This window comes from Castanea sativa, chromosome 12 (assembly GCF_040712315.1).
Source record: "Castanea sativa cultivar Marrone di Chiusa Pesio chromosome 12, ASM4071231v1".
Classification (NCBI taxonomy): Eukaryota; Viridiplantae; Streptophyta; class Magnoliopsida; order Fagales; family Fagaceae; genus Castanea; species Castanea sativa.
Window position 1 is genome coordinate 33,976,533 of NC_134024.1, and position 13,234 is coordinate 33,989,766.

At 35.6% G+C, this 13,234-nt stretch overlaps 2 protein-coding genes across 2 annotated transcripts; both read left to right on the forward strand.

The window, feature by feature from the left end:
- The first annotated feature begins 1,670 nt into the window (after nucleotides 1–1,670).
- On the forward strand, nucleotides 1,671–7,561 carry LOC142619601 (protein phosphatase 2C 32). Its single transcript, XM_075792760.1, has 4 exons — nucleotides 1,671–4,332; nucleotides 5,185–5,298; nucleotides 6,129–6,393; nucleotides 6,870–7,561. The coding sequence occupies exons 1-4, from the start codon at nucleotides 2,101–2,103 to the stop codon at nucleotides 6,983–6,985; spliced, it is 2,727 nt and encodes a 908-aa protein (XP_075648875.1). The 5' UTR covers nucleotides 1,671–2,100; the 3' UTR covers nucleotides 6,986–7,561.
- A 1,821-nt stretch (nucleotides 7,562–9,382) lies between these two features.
- On the forward strand, nucleotides 9,383–10,554 carry LOC142618444 (germin-like protein subfamily 2 member 4). Its single transcript, XM_075791384.1, has 2 exons — nucleotides 9,383–9,637; nucleotides 9,873–10,554. Exons 1-2 carry the CDS (start codon nucleotides 9,529–9,531, stop codon nucleotides 10,418–10,420), a joined length of 657 nt encoding a protein of 218 aa, XP_075647499.1. The 5' UTR covers nucleotides 9,383–9,528; the 3' UTR covers nucleotides 10,421–10,554.
- Nucleotides 10,555–13,234: the final 2,680 nt, after the last annotated feature.

The window sequence follows — 13,234 nt, forward strand, 5'->3', positions numbered from 1 at the left end:
CAATTTTTTTTTGAAGTTATATGGTTTAATTTGTTACACTCCCTAAATTATAAATTTTAAGATTTTTTTCCTAAAAAACAACAATACCTATTAAATTAGGATTGTTCTTTTTTTAGGCCAAATTAGGATTATTCTTAATGGTTCAAGTAAAAAAGAGTGTTTTTACTTAATTAATGATAGAAAAACAACTTATAACATGACTTTTGGGTGTAGTTCGGGGTATGCTTTTATGTTATAATCTATTTCTTCTTTCTTGTGACTATGTTTGTTTGCGTTTCCAACAAAAAAAGAGAGTTATATATATAATTAAATTAAGTAAATATAAATATAAATACGCATAGATTAGATTTCTTCTTGCATCTTTTTTATTCCTTTTCTTGATTGCCATTTGTTGAGTGTTTTTATTATTTTTTCGCCATAAATATTTTAGATTTGTTGGGTGTTGATATCTTTTCGTCAAGCTGCTTTTCAAATAAAAAATGTTGAAGTTGTCACAAAAGTCTTGTAATTGACGTGATAATGAATATGATTGATGTCGGTTTAATAAGATAATGCATAATTTTTTGAATAATTTTTTAAATTTAATTATACATAAGTTTGTAGTATAAAAAATGTAAAAATTATTACAAAAGTCTTGTAATTGACGTAACAATAAATATGATTGATACTAGTTTAATAAGATAATGAACGACTATTTGAATTATTTTTTTATAATTAAGACACATAAGTTTGTAGTATCACTCTTGCAAATATGTTTCTAAATTTAGTTTTTTGTTTTGTTTTCTTTTCTGGTAATGAAATTATGGTAAAACTATGGTCAAAATTTTTATTTTTCTTTTAAATGTTGTCCCCACTGCATCCCCACCTATCCAATGTCATTGATGAGCATGATGATGGGGTTAGTGCTTATTTATTGACTCCAACAGCACCAATAGCAACCAATCATTCACTAACAAAAATATTATAAACTAAAAAAAAAAAAAAAAACAATTAAAAGGTACCAAACCCATGTATAAACAGTCGCTCAACTCTCAAGTCTACTTCTCAACGTAATATATATGTTTTTTTTCTTTTTCCATTTATTTATTTATTTTGGGTTTGCCATGGTTTCTTTATATAGTTTTTACCCTCCCAAACCATTTGAAAACCCCAAGAAAGAGACCCTCCTTGATGAACTCAACTTTGATTCTTCATCATCAGACCAAATCCCAATTTTTTTTAGTATTTTATAAAATATAAATATGTTTCAAACCAAACCCACATTTTCTCTTCTCTTCTCTTCTCTTCGTTTCTTTGCTCTTGTCTTCTCTCCCAATATGGTCAAAACACACACTCCAACTCTCAATCTTTGATTTCTTAACAACAACCCAAAAAAAAAAAAAAACTATTTTTTTAAAATTTTCTTGGAATGCTCTCTTAGTTTTTATTTTTGGGTCTAAAATTTTTTTTCCTTGCACAGTTTGTTGTGTATGTATATATGTCTGCATGACTCAATCATATGATATGGGTATTGCTTTCTCTTTATTTGGATATTTGTCAGATTCCACAAAAAAAGATAATCTTGAAATGGGTTTGTGCCTTTGTTTGATTCTGATGTGTTCCATTCACTGATTCACTGTCCTTGGCGCTTCTAGATCTGTTTGCCGCTCTGCTCGATCCACTGCTTTTTTTTTTTCTTGCTTTACCATTACCCACAAGGTCAGATCATGGCAAATATATATAAATTTTTTTTCTTCTTCTTTTGAAGTTTATAGTTGTTGCTTTGCTTCTCTACTTTCAGCTTGCTATTTCTAATTGATGAGAGAATTTAGTTGCTTTGAACTATTTAGTGATGCACAAAAGAGTTGGCTTTTGTGTTGTACACTAGTTCTATGAAAAACAAAACACAATAGGGCCTCTCTCTACTGTTTAATGCTTTGAGTCTGAGAACTTGATGATGCATAGGTACCAGAATAACAATAAGGTGGTTGGGGGGTTTATTGGGTTTTTGCCAATTAGGCTGAATTCTTTGATTCTTCTATATTTGGTCATGGTGCATAGTTACATAAACCCTCCATCTCAGAGGTATATGATATAAGTCCTGAGAGTGTGTTCTAAGTGATGGGTAACGGCACTTCTCGTGTTGTTGGTTGTTTTGTGCCATTTAGTGGGAAAAATGGTGTTGATATAGAGTTCTTAGACCCACTAGATGAAGGATTAGGCCATTCCTTCTGTTATGTAAGGCCATCAATTTTTGAATCTCCTGCCATCACCCCTTCAAACTCTGAAAGGTATACCGTTGATTCAAGTACTCTTGATTCGGAAACATTAAGTGGGTCGTTTAGACATGACATGATAGATGATCCCTCGGGGTTTCATAGACCGATCAAGAGCATCCCGGAAACCACATTTAAAACCATCTCGGGTGCTTCAGTCAGTGCCAATGTTTCTACAGCTCGGACTGGTAACCAGAGTGCACTGTTTTCCAGTGATGTCCAAGAGCCTGCTGCATCATTTGATTGCACCTCCTCATTTGCTGCAATCCCTTTGCAGCCTGTACCTCATTGCTCTGGACCATTGAATGGGTTCATGTCTGGACCTCTTGAGAGAGGTTTTGCTTCAGGCCCTTTGGAAAGGGGAGGTGGTTTCATGTCTGGGCCAATTGAGAAGGGTGTAATGTCTGGTCCACTTGATACTACTGATAAATCTAACTTCTCTGCACCGCTTGCACATGTTCATCGAAGACCAGGCCTCCAGCGTCTCATGAGGAGTGTGAGTGGGCCAATGAAGAGTGCTTTCTCCCGGACCTTCTCAAAACATTCTGTGGGACCTGGTTGGATGCAGCGGTTTTTCTTGCACCCTGTGTCTCAATTGGCCTGGCATCCCAAGGAGCCAAAGTTTCGACCAGATGCCTCACGAAACTGTCCTGAAGGAGGCCCATCGGAAGGGGAGTACAGATGTACTCAAAACTTGCAATGGGCTCATGGAAAGGCTGGTGAAGATAGGGTTCAAGTTGTGCTTTCTGAAGAACAAGGATGGTTGTTTATTGGGATATATGATGGTTTTAGTGGGCCAGATGCTCCAGATTTTCTGATGGGCCATCTTTATAAAGCTATAGACATAGAACTGGAAGGACTGCTTTGGGATTATGAAGATAAACCTCTTAATGATCCTTTGAAACCTGAACTCCATAGCACTGGAAATACTAAGGTGGCTTCAGAGCTCTGCAAGGAGGACCAGCTGAATCCTTCTTGTAGTGGGCTTTCTTGTAGTTTAGAGGAATCATGTAACCCAGGAATTGTTAGAGGTCAATCTTCTAACTGTGAAATAGTTGAGGAAAATGAGGAAGTTCGGATCAGTGTTGAACCCAATTGTGAAAAGCCCAGCGTCTCAGGAATAGCAGCTACTTCTGTTCCAACTGCAAATTTGACAGGTCAAGGCAGAAAAAGCATGCGGCTCTATGAACTACTTCAGATGGAACCTTGGGATGGGCAAGGTTCTATGTTAATCTCGGAGGTTGGGAACCAAAAAAAGGTTTCACGGGATTGTCAATCGAACCAAGAAACTTTGGATTCCAGGGAAACCTTACAAGAAGATCAAGTAAGATCTTGCTCATTCAACCCCAAAGGAGATGCTTGTAGCCTTTGGGGTGAAGATCCTACTACTTCAGGTGAGGATCAAGCAGTTAGGGTTGATTCTATTAATCATGGTGCTGTCACTGCTCTTTCTGGTTCAAGACAGAGGCAGAATACTAGAAAGTCATTAATCGGTTCAAAGATTAGAAAAATGTATCGGAAGCAAAAGTCCCTGCGTAAGAAACTTTTCCCTTGGAGTTATGATTGGCACAGAGAGGAGACTTGTGTTGATGAGAGAATGATTGAACCCTCGGGACCTATTAGGAGATGCAAATATGGTGTTATTGATCACGATGCGGTTTTAAGAGCAATGGCTCGAGCTCTTGAGAGGACTGAGGAGGCTTACATGGAAATGGTGGAAAAGGCTCATGACAAAAACCCAGAGCTTGCTTTGATGGGTTCATGTGTTTTAGTGATGTTAATGAAGGATCAAGATGTGTATGTCATGAACCTGGGGGATAGCCGTGTGATCTTGGCTCAAGAAAGACCAAATGACCGTTATCCTAATCCAAGTTTTTTGAAAGATGATGCGAGGCATGGGAATAGATCCAGGGAGTCATTAGTGCGCATGGAGCTGGACAGAATATCAGAGGACTCTCCAATGCATAATCAGAACAGTCAGGTTAGCAAGTTAAATAAAAACAGGGAGATTTCGATGTGCAGATTAAAGATGAAAGCAGTTCAGCTTTCCACTGATCACAGCACAAGTGTCGAGCAGGTGTGTTTCCAGTTTTGTTAATGGTTCAATATGACTGTTGTTACTTGCCTTTTCTCTAATGAATTTATATTATTTTGATTTGTGGATTCTATCTTTGATGTTTCTCAACTCTCAAGTACTCTTTTTTTCTTTGTGATTTTGTATATTATAAAATAGTGCCAATGGCTTGGGCCAACTGGCATCTCCATCACCCATAAGTATGGGGTGGTGGGTTAGGCTGGGGGTTAGAGTGTCCTTAGGTGTGTGAGTAAATTACTCCGCAAATGAAAAAAAAAAAGGGACAAAAATAAAAAACAGTGCTTTGTGCCTGTCCTCATTTGTGTGTCTTCATTTGAATGTCACATTTATAGAACTTATGGACTATGGCTACCAAAATGTCCTCTCCATATTACGCTTACATTTTTTGGTTCCGCTATACATGGAAAAAAACATTTATCTTGTAAATTATTGCCATTTTGGTGCGTGTCTTGAATTTAATTTCTAGTTTCTATGTACTTTACATATGATCATGAAATACTTGTCATGCACTGTAACAGTAATTAGTCATTTGGTGAAAGAACAGTAGTAGTCATTGCACAGTAATGGCGGAATTTCGCTGCCAAATCCATGCCAAATGGTGGTTTAACCAACCAGTTGCCTTGAGTTTTGTTCATAAATTGAGATAAACTTCATATGTAACCTGCTTTCATATAGTTTTTTTTTTTTTTTTGGGGAGGGGAAGGGGGGGGGAATTAGACTAAATTTTAATAAATGGTATATATCTAAACCCAGAAATGGATTGAGGAAGAAAAATTGTGATGAAATTTTGTTATTCTGTACCAACAATTTGTGCTCTTTTATTGCCTGCTGCAGGAAGTAATTAGAATTAGGGCAGAACATCCGGATGATAACCAGGCTGTATTCAATGATCGAGTGAAGGGACAATTGAAGGTCACCAGAGCATTTGGTGCTGGTTTCCTAAAGAGGGTCAGTCACTCTTGTAAATTTGACGTATTTAAAAGTTGTTTCTTAGCTGCAGAACATCCTTAGGAAGTTTATTTCTTTGAACATTTCAGCACAAAGTCACCTATATGATGGATATGTTATGTCTGTGTACCTTTTGTACTTACGTGGCTACGCCTGGCTAACTGATAAGGTTGCTAGATACCTGAAAATAGAGAATGAAATGCAACTGCAGGGAAACATGCATGTATTTTATTATAATTTTTTGGTTGTGTCAAATAACGATTGCTGTTTTAAATATTCTGGTAACATGATTATTTTTCCCAAGTTTATCAGTAGGTTTTCTGAATAGAAATTGATCATGCTTGCTTTGTACCTGTTGTACACTTTGGGCTCTATCTTTGACAGTGCTAGCACTATTATTGGTAAGGATCACACAAGCATTAAATAAATTACATGGTACTTGCATGTTTTATAATGTTATCATCTGGATTTGACCTCATGTTGGATGGTTTACTCCTGCTGACCCCAATTTAATTGAGATTTAGGCTTAGTTGAGTTGAGTTAGACAGTTCACTCTTGTTCACTTCAATATGGATCGTGTTTTCTACCAAGTGCTACTTTGCTTATAATGCATCTTAACATAATATGTGACCACAATAAAGTTGAGATCAAGTAAGTGGTGGACAAAAACCACTGTGTATCCTTTCATCTGTGGCTGCCTGAAAGAAGTATCGTTGATGTCTAACTTTGGCCATATGTTTACAGCCCATTTCTTTTAGATTTATTTTTGTGTCATTGCATTGATTTATAATTGATGGAAAATTTTTAATAGTTTCACTTGTTGGAAACAGCCAAATTGTAATGAAGCTCTGTTGGAGATGTTTCGGATTGATTATGTGGGAACTGTTCCTTATGTCAGCTGCATTCCTTCCATTCGTCACCATCGACTGTCTTCAAGTGATCGATTCCTGGTTCTCTCTTCTGATGGACTTTACCAGTACTTTAGCAATGAAGAGGTAATTGCCCATGTAACTTGGTTCATGGAAAATGTTCCTGAAGGTGATCCTGCTCAGTACCTCATTGCAGAGCTTCTCTTCCGTGCTGCCAAAAAGAATGGTCAGTTGATTAACATTAACTTACTAGTCCTTGTATTTTTTTAGCAGTTTATGAAAGCTTAAATTGAATCACACTTGTTAAAAAGAAAAATGAAAAAGAAAAACCTTCAATGCAATGAGAGGAGTAGAATATACACTCTTTCAGTTTAGCATGCACAAGGGAACACCTTGCCTTTGTATGTTCCAGCAAGCACAGTTTCGGGCTGAAGTAGTGGCTAATTTCTGACACAGCCTGATAATTTGTTAGATTATTTTGGAAGGGTTCAAAGCCATTTTTGAGAAATTTGATATTATTGTGAATGATATTTCCTCAGATTGAGGTGCTTTTGTATATTTGCTGCTGGAACTTTTGTTTTACAGATTGAGGACTAATTGGGGAAAACACCATGAAAGAGAATTTTTATGGAAGAATGGTACTAATTGATATTTGATTGTATTAGCTTTCTTATTCTTATGAATGCTTCTTGATGATTGTAGGAATGGATTTTCATGAATTACTGGATATTCCTCAAGGGGATCGACGTAAATATCATGATGATGTTTCTGTTATGGTGGTTTCACTGGAGGGAAGGATCTGGAGATCATCTGGATAATTATTTCACATTTACTCTTTTTTTTTTTGGTTCCTCTCTCGGCTAGGCTTTTTTCACATTTGCACATTGCATCAACAATGTCACAATTTTCGGGCAAGGGGTAAATCATTAATGCATTCAGAATCTGAATCAGAGTCTCAAATTTTTTGAGATAGAAGTTTTTTTTTTCCCTCCTTTATGTTTAAGATTGGTATACATAAGGCAGGATGATCTAACCATGTTGCTAAAAGGCTGTCATAGATTTTCACCATTCAAGGATACTGTATACTTCATATCCATCTTAATGATACTTGGACGGTGGTTGGGCATTGACCAAGAAGCCATGAATACATGGTTGTTGCCTGGCTTAATTTCACTTCACCTTCACTATATGTACACTTCAGTTCTTCATTCTGTTTAAATTTTTTTCTGATTGTACTTCAAATCAATTTGATTTGCCGATTAAAACAGTCTGGAAAGACTATGGCTAGAAGACTGATAAACAGTCTTTATTACCTTTAGTACTCAGAATTATTTTTGTAGAAATTGAGACCAGAATGTGCAGCTAAAATAATGCCATTAATGGATTCTCTCTCATTCACTCACTCTTTCTCTCTCTCTCTCTCTCTCATTAGTGTTACTCCATACTTGGAAGGAAATTTTCACCTATATTTTATGTTATTCATCCTTTTCTTTTATATTAAATGTATTCAAGTCTCTAGGAGGAAGCTTCACATACATTTACATTTAGATTAGGCTAGAGTAGAAATTCTATTTTGTATAAAAAAAAAAAAAAAAATTCGTGCATTGTTCATTAATTTCGGGACGGTAAAACAGAAGGGTGCTTTTCCTAAGATCATTCTCAGATGTTGACATCTATGTGGGCTTCATGTAACAACTTTTGTTAATTGACTCATGAGGTGTAATAATTTGGTGAAAGACACTGCTTTGCCTATACAGCCTCTTTCCTACTATCTGTTTTGACATCTGCCCCCTTTTCTTTTTGGGTAAGTAATCAAATTGCATGGATTGCCTCTTCAATTTCCATTAGTAATGCTACTATATTCTCCAGTAAAATATGGTATAAAAAAAAAAAAAAAAAAAAAACTTAAGTTATGTAAAACAATGTCATTGCCACGGTAATTTGTACCACTCTTACTCTAGATGCAAAACATTATGATTAGGCAAGATGCAAGTTCTATTAGTTTGTCTTCTACAGAAAGAATAACTGCAGATTACTTTATCTGAAGCTTGTATTATCTCTCTTTTCGAGCTGAACCTACAAGGCTACAACACAAGGTGCAAGCAGCTTGACCATCCAACCACTGCTGAACAGAAACTTGTTAACCAACTCTGTACATTTGAATTATACACGAAGTCAACTTTTTCGGTGAAAAGCAGACATCAATTACTCTAGAGACATAAAAAAATTTCGCAAAAAAAATCACAGCATGGTAGGTAAAATTGTGGCGAAAATATGTAGATAAAACTTCTATTCATGGCTTTTGAAGCAACTTTGACAGCGAGTTATGGAGAAAGAATAATTAATATATATACACACATAAAAGTGATAAACAACTTTTATTCACGGCTATGCAATTTTGATGGGGTTGATAGCAAGTAATAGAGAAAAAATAAAACAATAATTCATTGTTAACGGTCAAAGTTAAACAAAAGTTATGATACTAAAATTAAAAGAACTTAAAAAATTAACGCCACTCAGTTATTAGATTAGATGAAAAGTAATAAAAACTTATTCATTTCAAGTGCTGCGAAAAATGTAGTTTTTATTTTATTTTTTATTTTTATTGTTAGTCTTCAAGCAAAGTAAATTTTTGTTCGAGTAAGTTGGAAAAGAAAATTCCTAGAACAACGAAAGTAAAAGCTAAACAAGCGGTAGTGGTGCTGTCCCATCCAAAGGGCACATTCCTCCAAGGTAAGTTGAATTAGATTTGGTGAATGCTGCAAATGTTTACTACTATGTCTATATGTCTTGGCCACAAAAAAAAAAAAAAAAAATTGCCTCTTTGACTGTACGGACGTGGCAAACATGCTCATCATCCTTATCACATTACCATCTCTCACGAACCTAACACCTCATTGAATTGGCTATTTGGGTTTGTCACTTTGGAAACTTCTCTCTTGGGTAGCAAGTTTACTCTTCTATAAACCCAACAGGCAGTTAGCTGTGTCCTTTGATTTGTCTAGTTTAACTTACATATATAAACTTTAACATTTATTTATGTCACTTTCTTTTTCATCAATTAATTTCTTTGTCCCCATAATAAAGTAAAGGTATTCAGTATGGCAATCCACTCGAGTTGCTTGAAATTAAAGTTGAAATCCTTATTATTCACTGCTTAAGCATTACATCATACTCTCTCTCTCTATCTATAACCATACTTTGTTTACATGTATGATGTGTCATGTGTATATAAATAAGCAGCTGGCCCTTCATTCTCCATATTCAATCCAAACCAAACATTCCACTCTTTTCTTAGTTTCACTACTATATCAGTCTGTGTATTTAGTATCAACCATTGCCACCTCTTAAAATTCCAAACATGGTGGCAAAAGTTCTTGCATATCTGATCCTCTTTGCTGCAATCTCTAGCACTGTCACATCCGATCCTGACACCCTTCAGGATCTCTGCGTCGCTGCTCCTTCTTCAGGTATATAATTAATGTTGCTTTTGGTATCACTCAATGGATTAGACCAAATCTAAATATTCTCTCTCTCTCTAATTAATTTAAAATTCTATACATTGTTAGATTTAGGAAATAAAATCTTAACTCGGAAATGGATTCCTGTTCCCCAAATCTTGTGGTTGTTTATTTGTAGTTTATACATCATTGACTCGTTGATTAAATGTACATTTTGGTGTATGTATGCATTAATATATAATAGGGGTAAAGGTGAACGGGTTTGCATGCAAGGAAGAGGCAAATGTTACAGCAGCTGATTTCTTCTTTGACGGCCTAGCTAAGCCAGGAGTTGTTAACAGCTCAGTTGGATCACTTGTTACAGCGGCCAATGTGGACAAGATTCCAGGCCTTAACACACTAGGTGTTTCACTGTCACGTATTGACTATGCACCTGGTGGCCTTAACCCACCTCACACTCACCCTCGCGCCACTGAGATTGTGTTTGTGTTAGAGGGAGAATTGGATGTTGGGTTCATCACTACGGCAAACAAGCTCATCACCAAGACCATCAAGAAGGGTGACATCTATGTGTTCCCAAAGGCTCTTGTTCATTATCAGAAAAACAATGGTGACAAGGCTGCTTCTGTAATCTCTGCCTTTAATAGCCAATTGCCTGGCACTCAATCCATTGCTGCTACACTTTTTACGGCAACACCCGCCGTGCCAGACGATGTTTTAACTAAGGCCTTTCAGGTTGGTACCAAGGAGATTGACAAAATCAAATCAAAGCTTGCTCCCAAGAAGAGTTAGAGCTCACCTAATTTGCTCCCAGAAATTGTTTGCTCTTTTTTTTTTTTTTTTCCTCAAAAATAATATCTATATGTGAGTCTTAAAATGGTACTCTGTAATAAACTAATAATTTGAGAAACGCTGTTTATTTGTAACGATGTGCAATTCTATCTAGAATGGAAATTATCTAATCCAAAACCAAAGAAACTATATGGATATGGCATACTAGGAGTTTAATCCATTTTCTTCAGGTTTGCTACAATTTGATATTCAAATCAATAGTTGTTTTTTGAGGTATGAACAAGCATTCGACATTGTTGCGTACAGCACGTGCGAATTCTAATTATATATTTTGGGAGTGATTGGTTGAATGATAACTAGTCTGACGTCGCTTATCAAAAAAACTTGTCTGAAGTTCGGTAGAACGACTTAAGAGAATGGAGTCGGTTAAAACATCAATTTAAGGTAGGTAAAGACGTAAAGTGAAAGCATTATGTGTTGCAGTCAGCAAGAACCCCATTTTTATTTTCTATTTTCTTGGCTTAGCATTGCATAGAAAAGAGAGCCATAGAGAACTACAAGGATAAAAGTTGTTACACATCCTCTGTTTACACTTTTTTTTTGAACTAAAATTGTGAGTTGAAAACATGATTTTAACTTGAAATTGTGTCATCAATTCACAATTTTAGTTTTTAAAAAAAGTGTGTAATAAAGTGTTTATAATAGACACTACCCTTTAATCTATATGTACTACTGTACGAGAACCCAAAATAAATCAATTTAATGGACTTTTGGTGGGAGATAGTAGTAGGCTAATAGCTCGGAAAAAAATTTGTTCTTCTGTCCCCCCCCAAAAGAATATTACACAAATAACTCTACCATATATTGCTTAGAGCATCAACACCAGTTCTTTTATTTTACACATCTATTTTTACACTAAAAACCTACTTTTTCTATTTTACACATCCATTTTTACAAAACACTCACATCAGTTCATCTATTTTACACATTCTTTTAATTAAATAATCAATTTTCTCAATTTTTTTTAATTTCCCACAACTGCCACTTATATACACGCGGTACCTCTCTCTCTCTCTCTCTACCCATTTTTGATTTGGCTCTCTCTCTCTCTCCATCTCTTTTCTGATTTGGCTCTCTCTATCTCTCCATCTCTTTTCTGATTTGGCTCTCTCTCTCTCTTTCCATCTCTCTCCCATCTCGGTCAGATCTGATCAGGCAAGACCTATGTCGGTCACAGCTCCGATCAGGCAAGAACTGACAGCTCCGATCAGATCCATAAGCACCGATCCACAGTTCCGATCAAGCAAGACACGACAGCTCCGATCAGATCCACAAGCATCAATCCACAGCTCTGATTAGGCAAGACCCGACAAGCACCATCGTTCCGATCGGAGCACCATCGTTCCGAACAAGCACCATCGTTTCGATCGGAGCACCATCGTTCTGATCAAGCACCATCTTTCCGATCAAGCACCGATCTATGTGTATCTCTGTGTTTTTTTTTTTTTTTTTTTTTAGCAAGTGTATCTCTGTGTTGATCCTGTTGATTTGTCTGTGTGGATGTGTTTGTGTGTGGGTGTGTTTGTGTGCATCTAAGGAAAAAGAAGAAGATGAGGAGAGAACTGAGTTTGTTGAGCACGGACATGAGAGATAAAAAAAGGAGCGAACGGGAAAACAATATTTTATTGGATGAACGAGCTACAATAGCCGTGTATATTTACACGGTTACTGTAGCTCGTGGATGGATTTGCAAGATTTTACACAGTTTTACAATCACTGGTGTGAGAGTTTTTTTGATCAAAATGTGTAAAATGAAGGTTTTTTTTTGTATTATAGAAGATTATAAAAGAACTGATGTGAATGCTCTTATGCGTGTGTAAAATATTAAGTTATTATGGTTTATTATCTTGTTTATTATCCTTACTTTATCTAGTTACAGTTTTTTAAAATCTCATTTTATGTATAATTATTTAAATTTTACTTAAATCCCACTTATTAGAGGGATGTCACCTTTAAAAATAAACTAAAATAAGATGTCTTAAAATGAGTGCAATATAATATAAAATCATTTACATCTAGTTATTTAAAGGTTTTTTTTTTAAAAATCAAATTATTTCTAGTCATGAAAAATAACCACTACATCTAACTAGCTAACATCCTTTAATTTTTTTTAAAAAAAAGTACCAATGCATGTCTATAGTAGGGATGGCAAAAATGCTCCACACATTGCCTATGCAGGTTTTTCCCACCTCAAAGAAGTTATTTGTAGAGACATGTTGTGCTCACCCTACCCCAAATTAATATGTATATATATGAGTTAAAATATATCTTTTATGTGCATATTTTATATCTTTAATACATATTCTATTACCATTATACAAAACACTAGTTTTTTTTTTTTTTTTTAATTCCTTTCTCTTTTACCGTTTTCACGATTGTTCCTCTCTTATTAGAGAGGAAAAATACCCCCAATCAAATCTACAATTCCAACTTGTCTTGCTCCCACCTTGAACGGGTTTTCGTCGTCTTAAAGAGAGGACGGGGAAGGGATAGGGCACTCTCGAGCCAATCTTGCCCCCACCATGTTGCCATACCTACTATATAGAGGTCAATATCATGCGCTTTCCATTTATTTTTATTTCACTCAATTTATACTTAAAGGGTGTCTATTGAGATGGTGGATGTGGGTGATTTAAATGGAGGGGTTAAATTCCCCTTTCCCATTGTAACTATTGAATTATCTAGAGGGAAAAAAAAGAATAAGCAAAAAAAAATTGATAATAATATTTTAATAAAAATACATAAAATGTGAAA